This window comes from Danio rerio, chromosome 7 (assembly GCF_052040795.2).
Source record: "Danio rerio strain M-AB ecotype USA chromosome 7, GRCz13ab, whole genome shotgun sequence".
Taxonomy (NCBI): domain Eukaryota; kingdom Metazoa; phylum Chordata; class Actinopteri; order Cypriniformes; family Danionidae; genus Danio; species Danio rerio.
This window is the reverse complement of record NC_141027.1, coordinates 25,000,049-25,017,562: the sequence shown is the minus strand read 5'-3', so window position 1 is coordinate 25,017,562 and position 17,514 is coordinate 25,000,049. Positions and strand designations below refer to the sequence as shown.

The 17,514-nt window shown below is 37.4% G+C and overlaps 1 protein-coding gene and 1 long non-coding RNA gene across 29 annotated transcripts in view; one reads left to right on the top strand and one right to left on the bottom strand.

The window, feature by feature from the left end:
- Positions 1-1,450: 1,450 nt before the first annotated feature.
- Positions 1,451-5,912, top strand: LOC147843116 (uncharacterized). Its single transcript, XR_015495687.1, has 2 exons — positions 1,451-4,699; positions 4,738-5,912. It is a non-coding gene; the product is annotated as an uncharacterized LOC147843116 (long non-coding RNA).
- Positions 1,451-17,514, bottom strand: part of mark2b (MAP/microtubule affinity-regulating kinase 2b) — an 88,843-nt gene continuing 72,779 nt past the window's right edge. For 4 of the 28 annotated variants that reach the window (XM_087261006.1, XM_087261018.1, XM_087261007.1 and 1 more), the window contains 4 exons: positions 13,576-13,839; positions 9,970-9,996; positions 6,062-6,100; positions 1,451-3,708 (listed from right to left, as the gene is read on the bottom strand). In XM_087261006.1, the coding sequence (XP_087117132.1) occupies positions 3,273-3,708; positions 6,062-6,100; positions 9,970-9,996; positions 13,576-13,839 (766 nt within the window). In that variant the 3' untranslated portion in view covers positions 1,451-3,272. Of the gene's footprint in view, positions 3,709-6,061; positions 9,879-9,969; positions 9,997-13,575; positions 13,840-17,514 lie in introns of those variants that run through there. The other 24 variants (XM_087261008.1, XM_087261020.1, XM_087261009.1 and 21 more) reach the window with 7 other exon arrangements.

The window sequence follows — 17,514 nt, the reverse complement described above, 5'->3', positions numbered from 1 at the left end:
ACCGCATGTCTTTAGACTGTGGGAGAAGCCGGAGCACCCCTGGAAACCCACACGAACACGGGGAGAACATGCAAACTCCACACAGAAATGCCAACTGGCCAGCCGAGGCTCGAACCAGCGACCTTCTTGCTGTGAGGCGACAGTGCTAACCCTTGAGCCATCTGCGTACTGTTTTGTGACGGGAAATTAAGTAAGTTAACGTTAACTTATTGTGTAACGTTATCTTCAAGCCACACAACCATGCTTTTTGGAACAGTGCGAACAGAACACCGGAAATGTAAACACAGCATGAGGGCGCCTGTTTATCACACAAAGGCGTATCGTGAGTGTGTGGTTAGTGTTTTATTGTAGTTTTATTAACTTACTGAGTCTCAGGTGTGGGCCAAGTTTACTTCCTTATAGCCATCTTCCTCAGCGGCTCCCGCCAGTTTTGTGCTGTGCGTGCGTGCGCGCGCGCGAGCTCGCTACCTCTCATCAGGTGACATTAAACGTGAAAGCTCATGTCGGTTGCTTAAAATTCGACAGATTAAACAGCGCTTGAACTCTACAAATAGATTTAGTAACAGCTTCTGTTATAAATGTCGCGCCTCACTATATTATTTTTAACATCACTGTTACTATGGTTACTTACAGGTTATGTTCACGGATCCAAACCAAAACACCGCGAGGACACGCCTTCAGCCCTCGACCAAATACATTTAAACGTGGATCAAATTTAGATCGTTTCTCAAATCTAAATTGTTCAAAATTAAATGTTTAACTGCCCTAATTGTTCAGGAAGCTGATATGGGGATAACTAAATATACGTCTTATTGGTATAGTTGATCAAAAATTAATATAGGGGTTAGCTCTTTAATACTGAGAAATAATTAGCTCTGCTTTGTATTTTAAATAATGTTAATAATTAAATTTAATATAAATGAATTACAATATAAATATAAATTTGACCACCCATAAAATGGTTCATACTACTGTTAATGCATAATTGTGCCAATAAGTCTGCCAGTAAAAAACTCAAAATTCAATGGTCTGAAGCCAGCAGATCTAGAGCCCCGATAGACATCTTAACTATTGTCATTTTATTCTCCTGAAATAGCCTAGCAGTTTATTTCTACATATAGCCTAAAAGTTAACTTAATTTAGATACATAGTTTGACCTACAGTAACCTCAGAAGTAGCTAATAGGTCAGAAAACAAAATGTCCCACAAAACACTGAAAACTTAACAAGTTTGATGTAATTTAAACAAATACCTACATTTGATTTACTACATTTGATAAGTGTGTATTACAAAAACTAACATTATCGAAAAAGTTGACCCCGTAAATGTATAATTTGCACCCTGGTTACTTGCATATATTTAAGGAGCCTATGTGATGTCAAACACCTTCAGATATGCCATTGTTGGGTATATTAAACATTGGAACAAACCAGTTTCAATACAGCCATCGTGAGTTTAATTGTTTTATTACTATCGTCGATCATATCTTTGCACAAAAAAAAAAACATTTGGTGTATTTCTATGTGAACCCCCCCTAACCCAACAGCAGAGTCTGACACAAATAATAAAATTACAGCAACAAAAAAAAAATGTTGTGAATAAAAATAATCAACCCTGAAGAAACAAACAATACTTAAAATAATTGGATCCCCAGCACCTTGAACAAATGATCGTTTGTGAGAACAGCAAAGTACATGACAAAAAAAAGATAATCATTATTTTCTATGAAGATATAAAACACACATGTGCACAGTTGTCCCCCAAACTGTCGACAGACTTTAAAAGAAGATCTGATCCCAACCCCTGTCCTCTTTACACAATAACAGAGGTGCACCCGATGTCAACTAGAGGATGCATGCAAGCATGTACAGCTCAGCAGAAAAGGATGGAAACAAACTCTAGTTTGCAGTCAGTAAACGCTCTCGCTCTGTTTTGCAGGTTGGTTCCCATCTGCTCAAATTACTAATCTGCTTGTGCGCGGATGACTTCTCAACTGATTTCAAGAGTGAAAATGATAATGCCAACAAAATATTGGAAATATGGCAGGTACTGCTATTAATAGTCTCTGCGTTGAAAATGAAACGGAGCACGCATTTTGGTTATTCAGACATAACCCTCCATCTCTCATACAGACATACACATTCAATCAAGACACGTTTTTATAAAGAGTACCATCAAATGAGTAATGCCAAAAGCCTCCTGCGGATGAAGACGGAAGTGGAAAGTTCTTGGCTTGAAGCATAGAGGGTCGTGGATCCCCTCAACAATAGTTCCTTAGTCATGAACATGGCATGGGAATGATTAGTTGCATGAATTGAGTCCTTAAATGTTTTTTTTTGATCCAGTGACTTTTTTTTTTTTAAACATGAGGAGAGTACTTGCTGCCCCATGATCCTTTGTGGCAAAGTGGGGCAAGAGTGCGAAACGTTTCATGGGAGTCATGTGGTGCTTTTTTCAGACATTCTTTATACAAAGGCATAGTACGATCAAGAGCACAAGACCACAAATAATAATAATAAAAAGAATTTGTTGTTTCTAATAATATTAAAACATAATCATTGGTAAATACAACAATAAAACATTTCATTTCTATAAGAAAATAAAAAGGCAACAGAAATTCACCCATTCCAGTGCAGCAAATCTAAACCCAGCCGATTAAGAATTAAAATCACCTAAACCAGAATTTACAGTCCTCTCAGTATTGATCAAGTGCGCTGGCCCTTACTGAACAAATGGCGAGGCGCAACCCTGTCGACAGATTAAGAGGAAGAAATAAACACAGAGAGAGTGTGTGTGTGTGTGTGTCTCTCTGAAGTGGCCACAAACATCATTCTTTGCTTCTAAATGATCCACCTCCAACCTATCAATACTTTGGGGTCTGAAGTCAATGGCCACCCCTCTGTCAAGTTTGGCATTTCATCCTCCATTCACTTCAATAGGCAATTGGTGCGTTTGTGTGCAAGTGTACGAAGAGACCAGAAATGAGTTCAAAATTCATTTTCAGCAGAAAACAAAGTGTGTCGAGAGACTCGTCGCCTTTCTGAATTGAACATGTTCAGGACAAAGAACCTACACCTTCTAAAACTCCTCATCGTGTGCAGGATTGATGGGTCAGTGTGCTATTTCCCCGTTTTTATGAATCTGATCCTATATTCTGTATCTACCCTCATGTTTGAGTAGTACCTTCTCCACTCATCCCTGTTTAGAGAATCTTTAAATGCTACTGTTTTTCACTTGCATTTGCGCATCTCTCTCTCACCCTTATACCTCTCTCACAGTTTGAGCTCATTGGCGATTTTGGAGGCGATGTTTTTAAAGGCAATGGACGTCCCGGATATCCTCTTGAAGCGTACGCCATTGAGCGAGAGACGGGGCAGCTTACACACCTCCATCTCCCACTGCACAAAGTCGTCACGAGCAGGGTTGCCAGCCATGCAAAGCAGCATGTAACGCTCGCGCAGCTCGTACTCGCAGCTGTTGGCGTCAAGAACTTTCCGAATCTCCTTCATCATCTCGCTGGGCTCCATAGAAGACGTGGTCTTCATGCTCCAGGTGAAGCGGAGAGAGCGAGGTTTGGACTGGTCTTTAAGCGAGGACACTGGCGCGGCTGGAGGAGTCCCGCCGCCCGGAGACGAGGAGGGATCTTTGTTTTCATCTTCCGGCCCGACGCTGGTTTTCTCCGACTTCTCTGCGCTGCTGAGCATAGATCTGTAGAGACAGGGATGGACAGAGAAGGATGGAGGTGGGGGAGGTTGAGAAGAGAACATCGGTAGGGGGTGAACAAGGACGGAAAGGAAGGAACAAGAGAACAAAGAGGATGTGGGAAGGTGCGTGGGAGAAAAGTGAGAAATTGTTGAGAGAATAAAAAATGGAGGGTTGAGGGAAATCGAGTGTGTTGAAGAGAGAGAGAGAGAGAGAGAGAGAAAGAGGATGAGGCAGTGGACATGGTTGGAGAGAGATATTCAGCAATTAACAACTGGAAATATCGCAGAGGAAAGGAGCATGCATGCAGATGTTCAGGTGCAAACACATGGAACAGACGAAAGGATTCTTCTTAAACTGAACACCTTCCATCTTGGAGGCTTTCTGGTGTCTGGACGTGAAATAACACCTCACGTGCTGAATATAGAAACCAATGAAAATGACAGCTGAGGGAAGACTGAGCCAGTTAGTCTGACTTTAAACCTTTAAGAAGCTCTGAATCTCCCTTATAAACCTTTATCCTTAAATATGATGTCCCTTAATGTTGCTCAGTGACAAGCTGAATTAGGTTGAGTTGGGTAGTGCTAGTCTAAATCAAAAACTGAATACTGCTTTCAAGTCTGTTTGGACAGTTATTAACGAATGTGTAAAATGTGTTTTATTCTAGTCGGTATAGATCAGTGTTTCTCAAACACATTCCTGGAGAATCAACAACACTGCATGTTTTGGACTTCTCCTTTTTCTGTCACACCCATTACAGGTCTTTCAGTCTCTGTTGATGAGCGGATGATCTGAATCAGGTGTGTTTGGTTAAGGAAACAAGGAAAATGTGCAGAGCTGGTGGTCCTCCAGAAACGTGTTTGAGAAACACTGGTATAGATGACACATTTGATGTTTCGTTTTTCTAGGCACTTATCAGAAATTGAAGGACAAAATGCACATTAGGTTAGGAGTAATCTACTCTACCAAAATGTTGGTTACTGTAAGATTTTGTATGGTGTTTAGCAGTTCAGTATTACCACTATTCAGCATCAGCAAAGCAATACTCAAATTACCTACAAAATTAGGGTTGTGTTACATGAGAACATTTTCAGCTGAACAGCAAACACTTATGGGTTTGGGCTGTTCATTTACATGTGATTAACATTGTTGGGCATAAAATGCAAAGTGTAAACATTGAGTATGTTTACATGGACAGCATTAATTCGATTTTAATCCGATTAAGACAATACTTTGACAGAGTTTACCATGTAAACAAAGATTTTCGATTATCTTAATCTGACTAAAGGCATAAACGAACTAAATAGAAATGGAATTAACACATGTGGACTATGCCAATTTTAGTTGCATTATTAAAGTGCACTACAGATTTGTCATTAACTTAAACTATTACCGTTTTGTAGGATTTTTGCCACATTTTGCAACAGAATAGTCTATATACACAACTATTTGACACTATATATATATCATGAAAGGCGGAGGATTTTTCCCCACACGATGTGCAATATCAAATTCCAATAAAGCAACACTCCTCCAGCAGTTCATACTCGCATCCAATATCTCGTTCGTCACGGGGGGCATGCATGAAATGTTCCTGAATGAAAGTGAAAATGCCAAACTGCCGTTAAAGAGGACAAATTAAAAATGAAACACCCAAAATGACATGAAACTCTAGAGGAAATGTTGATGTTGACGCAACGACGTTAATCAAATTATGTGCTTTAACATGTAAAACGGGATCGTGAAAGAAACATTCGAAAAGTAACTCATGTAAACACCTTTATCATATTATTGTCTTATTCAGATTAAGAAAAATAATTTAACTACTGATGTCCATGTAAACGTAGTCAATGACATGCTAAACCCCTAACAATTATATGACTTGAAGGCAGCGTGTATGATTTTAAATATATTACTATATTAATACTTGTTTTGGTAGAGTGCAGATCTATTTTAATTCGACCATTAAAGATTTGATTACAGTAAGTAAGAAAACGTTCAGCTGTGCATGTGTTTGCCCTTTAGAAACATAGATACAGGCAGTACGTAAAATGCATTCTTTGTAAACAAACTTCAGAAGGAAATTATAAATCAAAATCAAAACATATCCAAGGGACTCTCTCTCACACACATGCGCGCACACACACACACACACACACACACACACACACACACACACACACACACACACACACACACACACAGAGCAATTAATCCTCTAATTAAATCCCACTGGGTCTCTACTAATATTTGTTTGAAACCAATTATCAACCATTTAAAAGCCACTTTGCTGCCCAATAACACCTCTAAGTATCTACTGATTAGGTCCAATGAAGAAATCCTTGGGTTTTGTTCTCACCTGCTCCCCTCCTCTTGACCCTCTCCCTCATAGGGGCTCCTCGAAAAAAATTGCAACAGGTTTAGTCTTAGTTTGAGTTCTAGTTTAGCTTGTTCAGTACAATGAGCAGAAAGGGGGATGATTTCCAGCACCACAAAAAACATTTACCCATCCAGAACCTTCATTCCACCAATCCAGTTGTTCACGCCTATTTTAAAACTGTAGCTTAAACTCAGAAAAAGCTGGGATACTTTGTAAAAATGTGACACAATCATGAATATGTGATTTGTTAGTTCTCTTATGCCTTACTTTAAATGAAAAACACTAAGAAAAACACTTTTGGGAATGAAGTAAACATTAACGAGACTAAACACATCACAGATTCCTGAAGTTTTTTGGGAATTGGGGTTTACGCACTGCTCTATTTTCACTCTCACAGCTGTGGTGATATATATATTCTATTCGATAGTGTGTGATCTTTATAATTAGCTTAGATAGCTTTATAATTAATTTTAAAATCATGATACGACAATTCAAAATGCACACTCGAGCAATTACTGTGTGCATCTGGAAACAAGCATGTTTTAATGCCAATGAACAGATGAATCGGACAGACTGCTTCAGTAACATGAAGTAGGGTGGAATGATGCAGGTCTGTTCAAGATGCTCTAAAAGATTCTACCGAGCCCCATCACCATGGTAACAACTCAAATCCGACAGTCACCTGCCCCTACAGTCTGTCAGGCCGAGCACACAAGCATCCCAAAAAAAAAAAAACACCACCAGACAAACAGGCCCTTAGCAGACTGACATCCCTGTCAGTAGCAAACACACCACACAGACGACAGAAACTCAGGATAAAACACAACTTTTGACACAAATGGTTAAAAAGGAGCAAAGCAGCACTCATTCTGTTTAAATTTCTGAAAGAAACAGGAACCATTAAATCAGACGAATCCTGCAAAGAATAATTAGTTGTCTCAATCCGTGAATCACAACAACACATGCTTCACCACCAGAGAGCGCAAAGATTTATATTTCATTTCCTATAAACTGCTCACTTGCGCCTTCTGGTGGTCTCGAAAACAAACACCTAGCATCACTTCAACATACACAGGTTTTCAAAACAGCCAGTGGAAGAAAAAACGCCTGTTAATTCAAGTGGCCCAAGTGGTTAGGGACTTCAGACAGATGGTGGCGTCCGTTCACCAGATGCCTGTGTGTGTGAGAGTCATCATTCAAATAGGTTCAAGGAATGGTGCATGAACAGAGAAAGAGAAAGGAGATAGACGTGCCATGAGGAAGTTTGGTTTTAGGTGTTTGAGCAGGACAAAGCCTGACAGCTGGCCGGTCTCAGCTTCTAGAGCTGCTGTCATTGTTAATGAGCAAGTGAAAGAGAGACGAAGAAAATAAATGTTTCTGCACAAGATAACCATCAGTCTTGTCATGTCATCTTTCAATTGGTTTTCTTTTAAATTCACAGCTCTGAACAATACCTTGCAAATATCAGTCTTTACTGTATTTATCATAATGGAATTCCTCTATTTACATGGACTACTTATGACTGCTAATAGTATTTTGCTTCCCATTTTTACTCAGATGTTCAATGACTTCCTCTACTAGTCAAAAAGAGGAAGATAGCCTGTGCCCAAACAGATCTGATGAACCTTTATAGAAGATAATTATGCTCAGCAAGGCTGCATTTTTATTTATATGTGAAACCTCTAAGTGTCATCTGAAATTTTCCTCTAAAATGAGTATTTTTCTTAGCACTTTTCTTAAAGTAGATTTACTGTACATACACACAGGAGCTTGTGGAAAAAATGTTTATTTTAGAAGAAAATTTCACTTTTATTTAGAGGTTTTTGGCTCTGAACTCTTCACATACAGTTTTAGTCAGAATTATTAGCCCCTCATTTATTTTTTTCTCAATTTCTGTTTATTGGAGAGATTTTTTCAACACCTTTTTAAACATAATAGTTTTATTATTTAATTTCTAATAGCTGATTTATTTTATCTTTGTCATGATAACAGTAAATAATATTTGACTAGATATTTTTTCAGACACTTCTATACAGCTTGAAGTGACATTTAAAGGCTTAACTAGGTTTATTAGGTTAACTAGGGAGGATAGGGTAATTAGGCAAGTTATTGTATAATAATGATAATAAATGATGGTTTGTTCTGTAGACTATCAAAAAAAAAATTAAAATGGTTTAAAAAAATAATAAAACCGCATTTATTCTAGCCAAAATAAAACAAATAAGACTTTCTGCATAAGGAAAAAATATATATATATTATCAGACATGCTGTGACTTTTTTTTTTTTTTTGCTCTGTTAAACATCATTTGGGAATAAAAAAAAAATTCAAAGGGAAGGGCTAATAATTCTGACTTCAACTATTATAGCAAACCTACACTTTTCAGTAAAAAGCAAATAGTTGACTTTACTTTAAAAAGCAAATCATTTGCTTTTAAATCAATTAGCTGACCTTACATTCAAAAAAGTGAGCAAACCCACAGGATCAAAGTAAATTAAAGGTGCAGTGGGTGATTGTCTTCAGAAACATTTTTGTTGTGCAGGTTGAAAATCTCTTCACATTCCAATAGTACTGACTAAAGTAAATGATCTAAATGCATTAATTTGTATTTTTTATTCTGGCTAATTCACAAGACTAAAAAATGTTCATCCAATTAAGTATTATCGGGCCGACAATTGTCATAACTCGACATAAGTAGCCCAAACTGTCAGCAAATGAAGATTTTTGTACATCTGCACCTCTCTGTTCACGCAGATCTGCCATTCTTCGCGTTTACGACATGTGCACACCAGAAAGAGAGCGGTAAAACAAATGCTAAATCAAAACATTTTTAAATATCTTTTTAAAATCTCCAAAATATTGGAGTTACTTTTACATGCTGTAGGAAGGATGACACCATGGCTGAAGTATTTCTTTTACAAAGGTAATATTCTGTTTTAAATCTCTTTTAGGGACACAAAGCTTTACATGATTGTGCTGTGCTATGAATGGGTTATATGTTATAATTGTAGTATTTTAAAGTACTATAAAGTTTTCTAACTGGCGAATGACATGATCTAGTGGGTTGTCTGCTGTCATCTTTAAGGTGCGCGTTCATGTTTCAGGAGGCGTAGCTTTGGACGGCAGGGGAAGAACTGTGTTTCAAAGATATGCTATCTGGTTAGCATTGTGGCAGATCACCTACTGCACCTTTAACTAAGAGCATAATTATATAAAAACTTACAATTTTGTAATAACAGTTCGAAGTTGCAATAGGTTTACTCCCTTTTTTTAAAGTAAAGTCAACTTCTAGCTTTTAAAGCAATGTCTTTAATTGGCACTACTCTGGTCTTCCACATACCCCATTAGAAATATTGATAATTTGCTTAATTCTTATTATTTCATGGAATCAGTGCTACATTTTGTGATGACAAATTTTATTGTCAGCTTTAAAATTAAACTATTAACTGACTGAGCCCAAACTCTAGTGTATCCAATCAACTTTGCTTATGAATTTCGATGACATCAATTTCTATTAGCCATCTTAATGATGACATTTGTTATCAAAAGCTCTGTGATATTTGTGCAGGCAGACACACTGGGTGACGCACACAGAATCTGGGCCACACGGGTTTGATCACCAGGTAAATTAACAGCCAGGGGAAATTAAAGGATGGAGACGGCCAGGAAAGACTCGCTGTTACTGAGGAAAGTGAAGACTAGTGCTGCTTTTATGGTTAGAGTTGGTCATTAGTGTCGGTCATCACACTGCACACAAAATAAACAACCAGGGGAAAAGGGGCCAATCACAGAACATACTGAAGGGTTTAGACAAGGAACGAGAAAAAGGAAATAAAAGGGTCAAAACAAGTCTTAAACAAAGGGGTGGTTAGGATCAACGTTGCCTACCTTCTGGGGAATCTGAATGACAGATTTCTACAAAACAAAAGTAAAACAAAAAAAGAAAAAGAGGAAAGAAATATGTGTGTGAATTGAAAATAAATAAAATAATAGAAATATCATAAAAGTGGTCGGATGGCCCTGGACACAATGACTATCGGTGTGAGGTTATTTGACAGGTTATCCATTTGAAAATGAGCAACTCACATTAGTAATCTGGGTCACTACATGCAATTAAACTATTAGGTTAATTATTAACATTTATAAAAGGTGTGGAATGCTTACACAAACTAGGTAGAGTTAAACTGCCTAATCTTGTTAAGTATTGTTAAAACCAACATGAAATCCGACCCAATTTATTTAATACATATCACAACGTGACTAAGAATAGAATGTCAATGAAGTAACAATGCACAATTAATCAATGCAAATTCATATACAGGAAAAAAAAATGTGTAACTTTACATTATCTACCTCAACCTCTGAAATGGTTAACATTTAGGGCCATGCAGGTGGTGAAAATGTTGACCAGTAGATTTTGTTTCAGATATACTGTCGTAGACAATGCAACCTTGTCAATAAATTTTTTTTTTATAAAAGCTGTCATTTATGGCCACACTATCAATCAGAATCTCAAATAGTCTGTGGGCTATAAGATTTTTTAAAATTAGTTCTGTAATTCTCACCAAGATTAAACAGCAATTGTGTGCGATATTATTGCTGTCTTCTATCGCTTTTTATTTTATTTTATGAAATGCAAAGCTGAATTTTCAGCAGCCAATACTCTAGTCATTAGTTTCACCCTTAATGAACCTGAAATACTTTGTAGCATAATAATAAAGGATGCAGAAATTATACCAATTAACCATCACATTTAAAATACAGCCAATATTGCCCACATTAAAGCCCATATTAGCATGTAATGCCCAAACTTTACATATAGTAATCACAATTCTGATGCAGGAGTGCGATATTGAGTACACTCACCGGCCACTTTATAAGGTACTCCTGTCTAACTGCTTGTTAACAAAAATTTCTTGTGTTAACACGTAGACATGGTCAAGACGATCTGCTGCAGTTTAAAACAAGCATCAGAATGGGGAAGAAAGGTGATTTAAGGGACTTTGAACGTGGCATGATTGTTAATGCCAGACGAGCTGGTCTCAGTATTTCAGAAACTGCTGATCTACTGGGATTTTCACGCACAACCATCTTTAGAGTTTACAGAGAATGGTCAGAAAAAGAGAAATATCCAGTGAGCGGCAGTTCTGTAGGAGCAAATGCCTTGTTGACGCCAGAGTCAGAGGAGAATGGCCAGACTGGTTTGAGCTGATAAAAAGTCAACAGTAACTCAAATAACCTTTCATTACAACTGAGGTATGCAGAAGAGCATCTCTGAATGCACAACACGTTAAACCTTGAGGCGGATGGGCTACAGCAACAGAAGACTACACCGAGTGCCACTCCTGTCAGCTAAGAACAGGAAACTAAGGCTACAACTCACACAGGCTCACCAAAATTGGACAATAGAAGATTGGAAAAAAGTTGCCTGGTCTGATGTGACTCGATTTCTGCTGCCAAATTCGGATTGTAGGGTCGGAAGTTGTCGCCAACAACATTAAACTATGGATCCATCCTGCCTTGCATCAGCAGTTCAGGCTTGTGGTGGTGGTGTAATGGTATAGGGGATCTTTTTTGCTACGCTTTGGGCTCATTAATACCCATTGAGCATATTGTCAACACCACAGCCTAAGTGAGTATTGTTGCTGACCATGTCTATCCCTTTATACTCAGTGTGTCCATCTTCTGATGGCTACTTCCAGCAGGATAATGCACCATGTCATTAAGTACGAATCATCTCAGACTGGTTTCTTGAACACGACAATGAGTTGACCGTCCTCAAAAGGCCTCCACAGTCACCAGAACTCAATCCAATAGAGCGCCTTTGGGACGTGGTGGAATGGGAGATTCACATTATTGATGTGCAGCGGACAAATCTGCAGCAACTGTGTAATGCTATCATAAACCAGTCTCTGAGGGATACTGTTGAATCTATGCGATCACGAAGGATTAGGCAGATCTGAAGGCATCAGTAGGTCCAACCTGAAACTAGTAACGTGTCTTTAATAAGTGGCCGGTGAATGTATATGATATCTCAATGTTTTTTCTAGAAGAACATGGTTTTGACCAGGTACTTAGGCAAATTGAAGTCCATCATGAATACTGTAAGTTTGTATTTGCAATCATGCTTACACCCTGATATGTGGAAAAATTTGGAAAAATCTTACGACGATACTTGTATTTACTTTCATAATTTAAATTTTAGGGCCACTTACAATATGTGTTTTTGTTTTCATTTATGTTACATACTGGACAATGCTAATGTGCATATCCCTATTCTGATATGAAGTTTAATTTGAAAGATGTAAATATTACAGAAGTAAAACGGGTTGTGAATGCCATTTCATGTTGACCTCAAAAAATGTTTCCTCAAAAGCCAGTTCACACCACTGACAGATGCGCACACACTTTGTCGAGGTTTGTCAAATAAGCATATTACATGTGTAAGTGTCTGTCGAAGCTTGTAATCGCAACTAAATATGCTTGAGTTGCTGTTGTCTTGTCATAGATTGACTAAGAAGTGATCTGCTGTAATCTGGAGATTGTCTGCATCTGTCATAGACGTGAATTGGCTTTAACTAAAAAGGCCGCACACTAGCTTGAATACACATAAAAAAGGACACAAGCAGATACGCAGACAGACAAAGCACAAGTCATCTGTCACTTCACTTTTTTCTTTTTGAAATAGGAGACCGAATACAAATGAAATGACTGGTGTTCCTCAAATGACTAGAGAATAGCAGTTTAAGCGTGAGTTTTGCGATATGGAGATGTATCAGTATAGCACATAACGCAAGTAAGCGTTTTGGTGAACTGCTATGGTCGTACTAGCGAGTGGATACCAAGGTGTCCCCTCCACAAGTATTTATAGAGCAGGGGAATGCAATACCTCAGCTGTTACCAAGGATACTGTCGCCACGGAGGTGCGGGAAAGGTAGAAATGTGTTGGGAGTGTGTGCTAGAACTTAGAGACAAAGATGATGAAACTGATGAGAAATCTGCATGTGTTTAAATGAGCTGAGATTTATGTTGGGATTGTGGGGACTGACAGTGCTTTGATTGACCTATGGAGATCTGAACTTGAGGGTGAAACTTTGACAGTATAATATCCTAGGATCAAAATGAGCATGTTAGGATAAAACTACTTGCAAAGCTGTTTGATCAGAGGCTGACAACAGTTTTAGTGGATTTCTATATGGTTACTGAATGTACAGACGGACACCTATGAAACGGCCTTCAGCAGAAGGTGTGAGAATGTGCTGATGTGTCAGTGTGCTCGTCTTTCACTTTGTCTTCAAGTCTCATTCTGTTCTTTCCCAGCACCAACTAATCCATCTATAACTGCCGAAAATACCCAGCATTCATCACACTCATCCTCACACCACCCGCCATCAGGCTTCTGGTGCCATTAACACCTCCAAAAACCAGCGATTTCTGTCTTTCCTCCAGCTTCACGTCAATCTAATGATTTATCGAACACTTGGTCTGTCTCACCTGCGCACAAACTTGGAGGTGAACTTGCTGAAGATGCCAGAAGCTGCGGGTCTTCGTTGTTGGCTGTTCCCGTGTGACAGGGAAGGGGAGGCGGGAGCTCCGTGGTAGGGAGAGCCCTGCTGGTCTCGTGCTCCCCGCTGCTGGCCGAGGTGGAAGGTGTTGCGGGTGGGCACCCCTCTGGGGAAATTGGTACGGTCCGTCCCAGCTGCACTGCTGATATTGTGGGCTGACGGGGAGGCACCAGGTGCTCTCTGTGGGGGATCACTGTGACAAAGCAAATTTCCCCCAAACAAAAGGAAAGAAAAAAGATGAGGACATGGTGGTAAGATAACCATCAAAACATTCAAATATTTAAAAACGTTCATTCATTTACTGTCATTGGTATTTCTACGACAACGCTGCATTAAAAATGAAATTACCACAAGACCAAAGTAATGTATAATAAAAGAACAGAATCTGTCAGTGTATCTATTTTAGCTAGTGCACAATCATATTGTTTATGCTATTTATTTTAGAATATAACTGATAATAACTTTAATAATAAAAATTGAAACAGAAGAAATAAAAATAGCTGCTATAATATTTAAAACAATATAAAAAATGACCATGGAAGGTTGATTTTCACTTTTTATGTCTGCAAGAAGAATAGTCACCTAATGAGATATTTAGTACATACAGTACAGTGCTCAGAATATATAAGTACACCTCCCACAAATCTCTCATTTAAATAAGTATTTTCTATAGACCATTTCAATGTGATCATGTCATTGGCCCATGAACCTTTCCTGCTTGTTATCAAACTATTTCAAAACTGTAACAAGAGGCAATTCAATCATAACTTAATGTTAAAACAGCTATCATAACATTAATTATTAATATGTGGCTCTTTTTGGATTTTCGGAAGCTATAGAAATCATGAATGCAAAACAGGAAACACGTTGCAACCCATTTTTTTGTTTACATCCCGCAAAATGTTCTATAGGATGCTTTAAAAGATTAAATTTGTGCATGTTAGTTTAGTCAGTATAATGAAGCCAAATCTGGAGCTAATCTAACAAAATAACTCACAATAATGGTTCAAAAATTAGGAGCCCAATTTATATGCAAAGGAAAAATATGAAATAACATTTTCAAAAATAGCAAAAATCAAGAGAAAAAAAAATACATATAATTTTGTTGAAATTGTGTAGTTTTTTTTTTTTTTTGCAATATTTTGCATTAATTTAAATGTATTATATTTCCATTTCAATAGATGTTCTGTGACTAAAATATTATTATTATTATTATTAATAAATATATGTTTAATAAATCTGTTTTGTTCAAATGCACCAATATATTACCCAAATGCACTGAGAAATTGATACAAATATTAATTTTCAAAATGGAGTGTACTCAATTATGTTGAACACTGTACATATAAAACAACAAAAATATATTAATAAAGCAATCCACATAAAACAGGATTTCTACAGGTTTCATCAAGTCAAATTTAAGATGTTTTTAAGACCATAATGAATTCAATTTCAGACTTACACAAGATTAAACCCTAAAGATTTGAATGGCAAAGTTAAAATCTTAAAAAAATAAAAACAAATGTTACATTAAGGAAGATAATTAAACCTTATTAATAAGTAAACAGAGTTAATAAATAAATATTGATTTTTTATTGAAATATATTGTTAGTGATTGGATGAGTGTCGGCCCAATTGGGTATAGCTTTACATAGACATAGGAAAATTAAGACCAGTTTAAAATGATTTAAGACCAACAATACATTAATTCAGTGGATTTAAGACTTTTTAAGGCCTAAAATTAGTTTTTTGAAATTTAAGACATTTAAAGACTTTTTTAGACCCCGGGGATACCCTGATAAAACCATGAACTTCAAAAATTAAACAATAGTGTATGTATCTGCAGGCTCTGTTCAAGCTCTTGCAGTGCTCTAGTCAGTTATATTATGTAATCGCACAATAATAAACTATGTTGACTGCAAAGAAGAAAACACGGACATCATATCCATAACCCAACATATCTTTTAATCTGCTTAGTCTTTCACACACAACACAGAAACACACAGATAAGGGGGTAATTTGAAACTGTGTGTATGTGTGTGTGTGAGATATGGAAATGGCACATTTTCCCCATCACTATCTTTTCTGCATACTATCAGAGAAAATCTCACCAAGCCATGTCAGGTCCAAGTCAACATCTGTTCAAGTGCCAACCAGTGTAGTAGAACCTAGCCAGAACCAGCTGCCAACTGGCACAGGCACAGCCAGAGAGGTCACATGACTCTGGTGACTCAACCTGCCAAAGCTAGATTAACAAAACACTGTCCAGCCACTTCAGCCAGGAAGTGGACCCTTTTCAGAAGCATAGCTGTGTTTGGAATAGTGAACTATGATAAGCTCTATACATGGGTGCCAGATTATCAGCCCATTTATGGCCATTTTTGTAGCTGCTGGTGTCACAAGGTTAAATACACTGGCTCGCTTCGACAACTCAATTCTTTTCTTTTTTTTTTTTGTTTTTTGAAGTCAAACCAAATTATTTTTACATTCCTGTTTATAATTAAATATGCATAATTGAGTAGTTATACCGAATAAATATATAACGTATGTTAAAAAGTTTTATAGAAGTTCAGATCCAAACAATTCTTCAAATAGTATGACTGAAATATCCTACTGTTACACTTTTTAAATATACTTTAAAATATAATTTTATGTTTTATTTTTCATTTTGAGGATTTTATTTAAAAAAGAAAAATCCACAATGTGGAAGTAAAATGTATTATGGGCATCATTTCATGTTAACTATGAGTTAACAACTGGGAATCTGCAGTTTTACCTCAAATGAACACTTGTTTTTTTGCACCATCACTTACCTTCAAATACATGAATGGCCTCAATACATTGGCTAAAATTATGTTCCGAAACCGTCTTTACACAAACAACAGGTCATGACTAACAATACAGGGTGGAGTAAAATGGGGCCTGAATCACTGCACATCACTGGGAGTGTGTCCAAACTATATCATGAATCAAGAATATGAGGCAAATTTGAGGAAAACCTCATTTACAAATTCAGACCGCACAAACTAACACGGAAACACAACAACCAAGAAGTGAACTCAAGGAAAATTCTCAAGGTAACACCGTAGAATGCTAAATAGCACAAAACTGGACGTTCAGAAGGGAAAAAACACGTCAGCAATCACTCTGTAAATATGAACAGAACTTTAAAAGGACAGTTCACCAAAAATTGGACATTCCCTTGTCAATTACCCATCCTCAAGTGGCTCCAAACATTAATTTCTTTCTTCTGTTGAACACAAAAGAAGACATTTTCAAAGTATGTTAGAAACCCTTTCACTATTCCAACAGTGATAAGATGCTAGGGAAGTCAATAGCTATGAGTTTCCAACATTTGTTGTGTGTTCAACAGAAGAACGAAACTCAAACAAATTTGGAACAATTGGAGAGTGAGTAAATGATGAAAGTATTTCATCATTTGAAATGAACCATCTCTTTAGGTATCAAACCCAGGCCACTGTGAAAACACATCTGCATGGAAAACACATCTTTTGATGCATGTCAGAACACACATGAAATGTATGCTAGGACACGCATGTAGTATCATTTATATACATTACAAACACATGCTCTCTTGTTGGAGCAGAGATTTTCACAGTGGCAAACAAAGGTGTCAAAGTAAAGGGCCATAAGCGGAACTCACGTCAGGGTTTCTCTTACTCTGAGAAAAGCATTAAGTTACAGTTCTACTGTCAACACTGGATTACACTGAAATGAAATCACCAGACATTTCAAAGCATAGCCAGTGATGATTAGGGCATGTGGTATCATTACTTTGGCAAATATGATGACAGTTAAATTGGATGAACCCACTTTATGTCTTGCTACAGGCCCGTAGCCAGGCTGG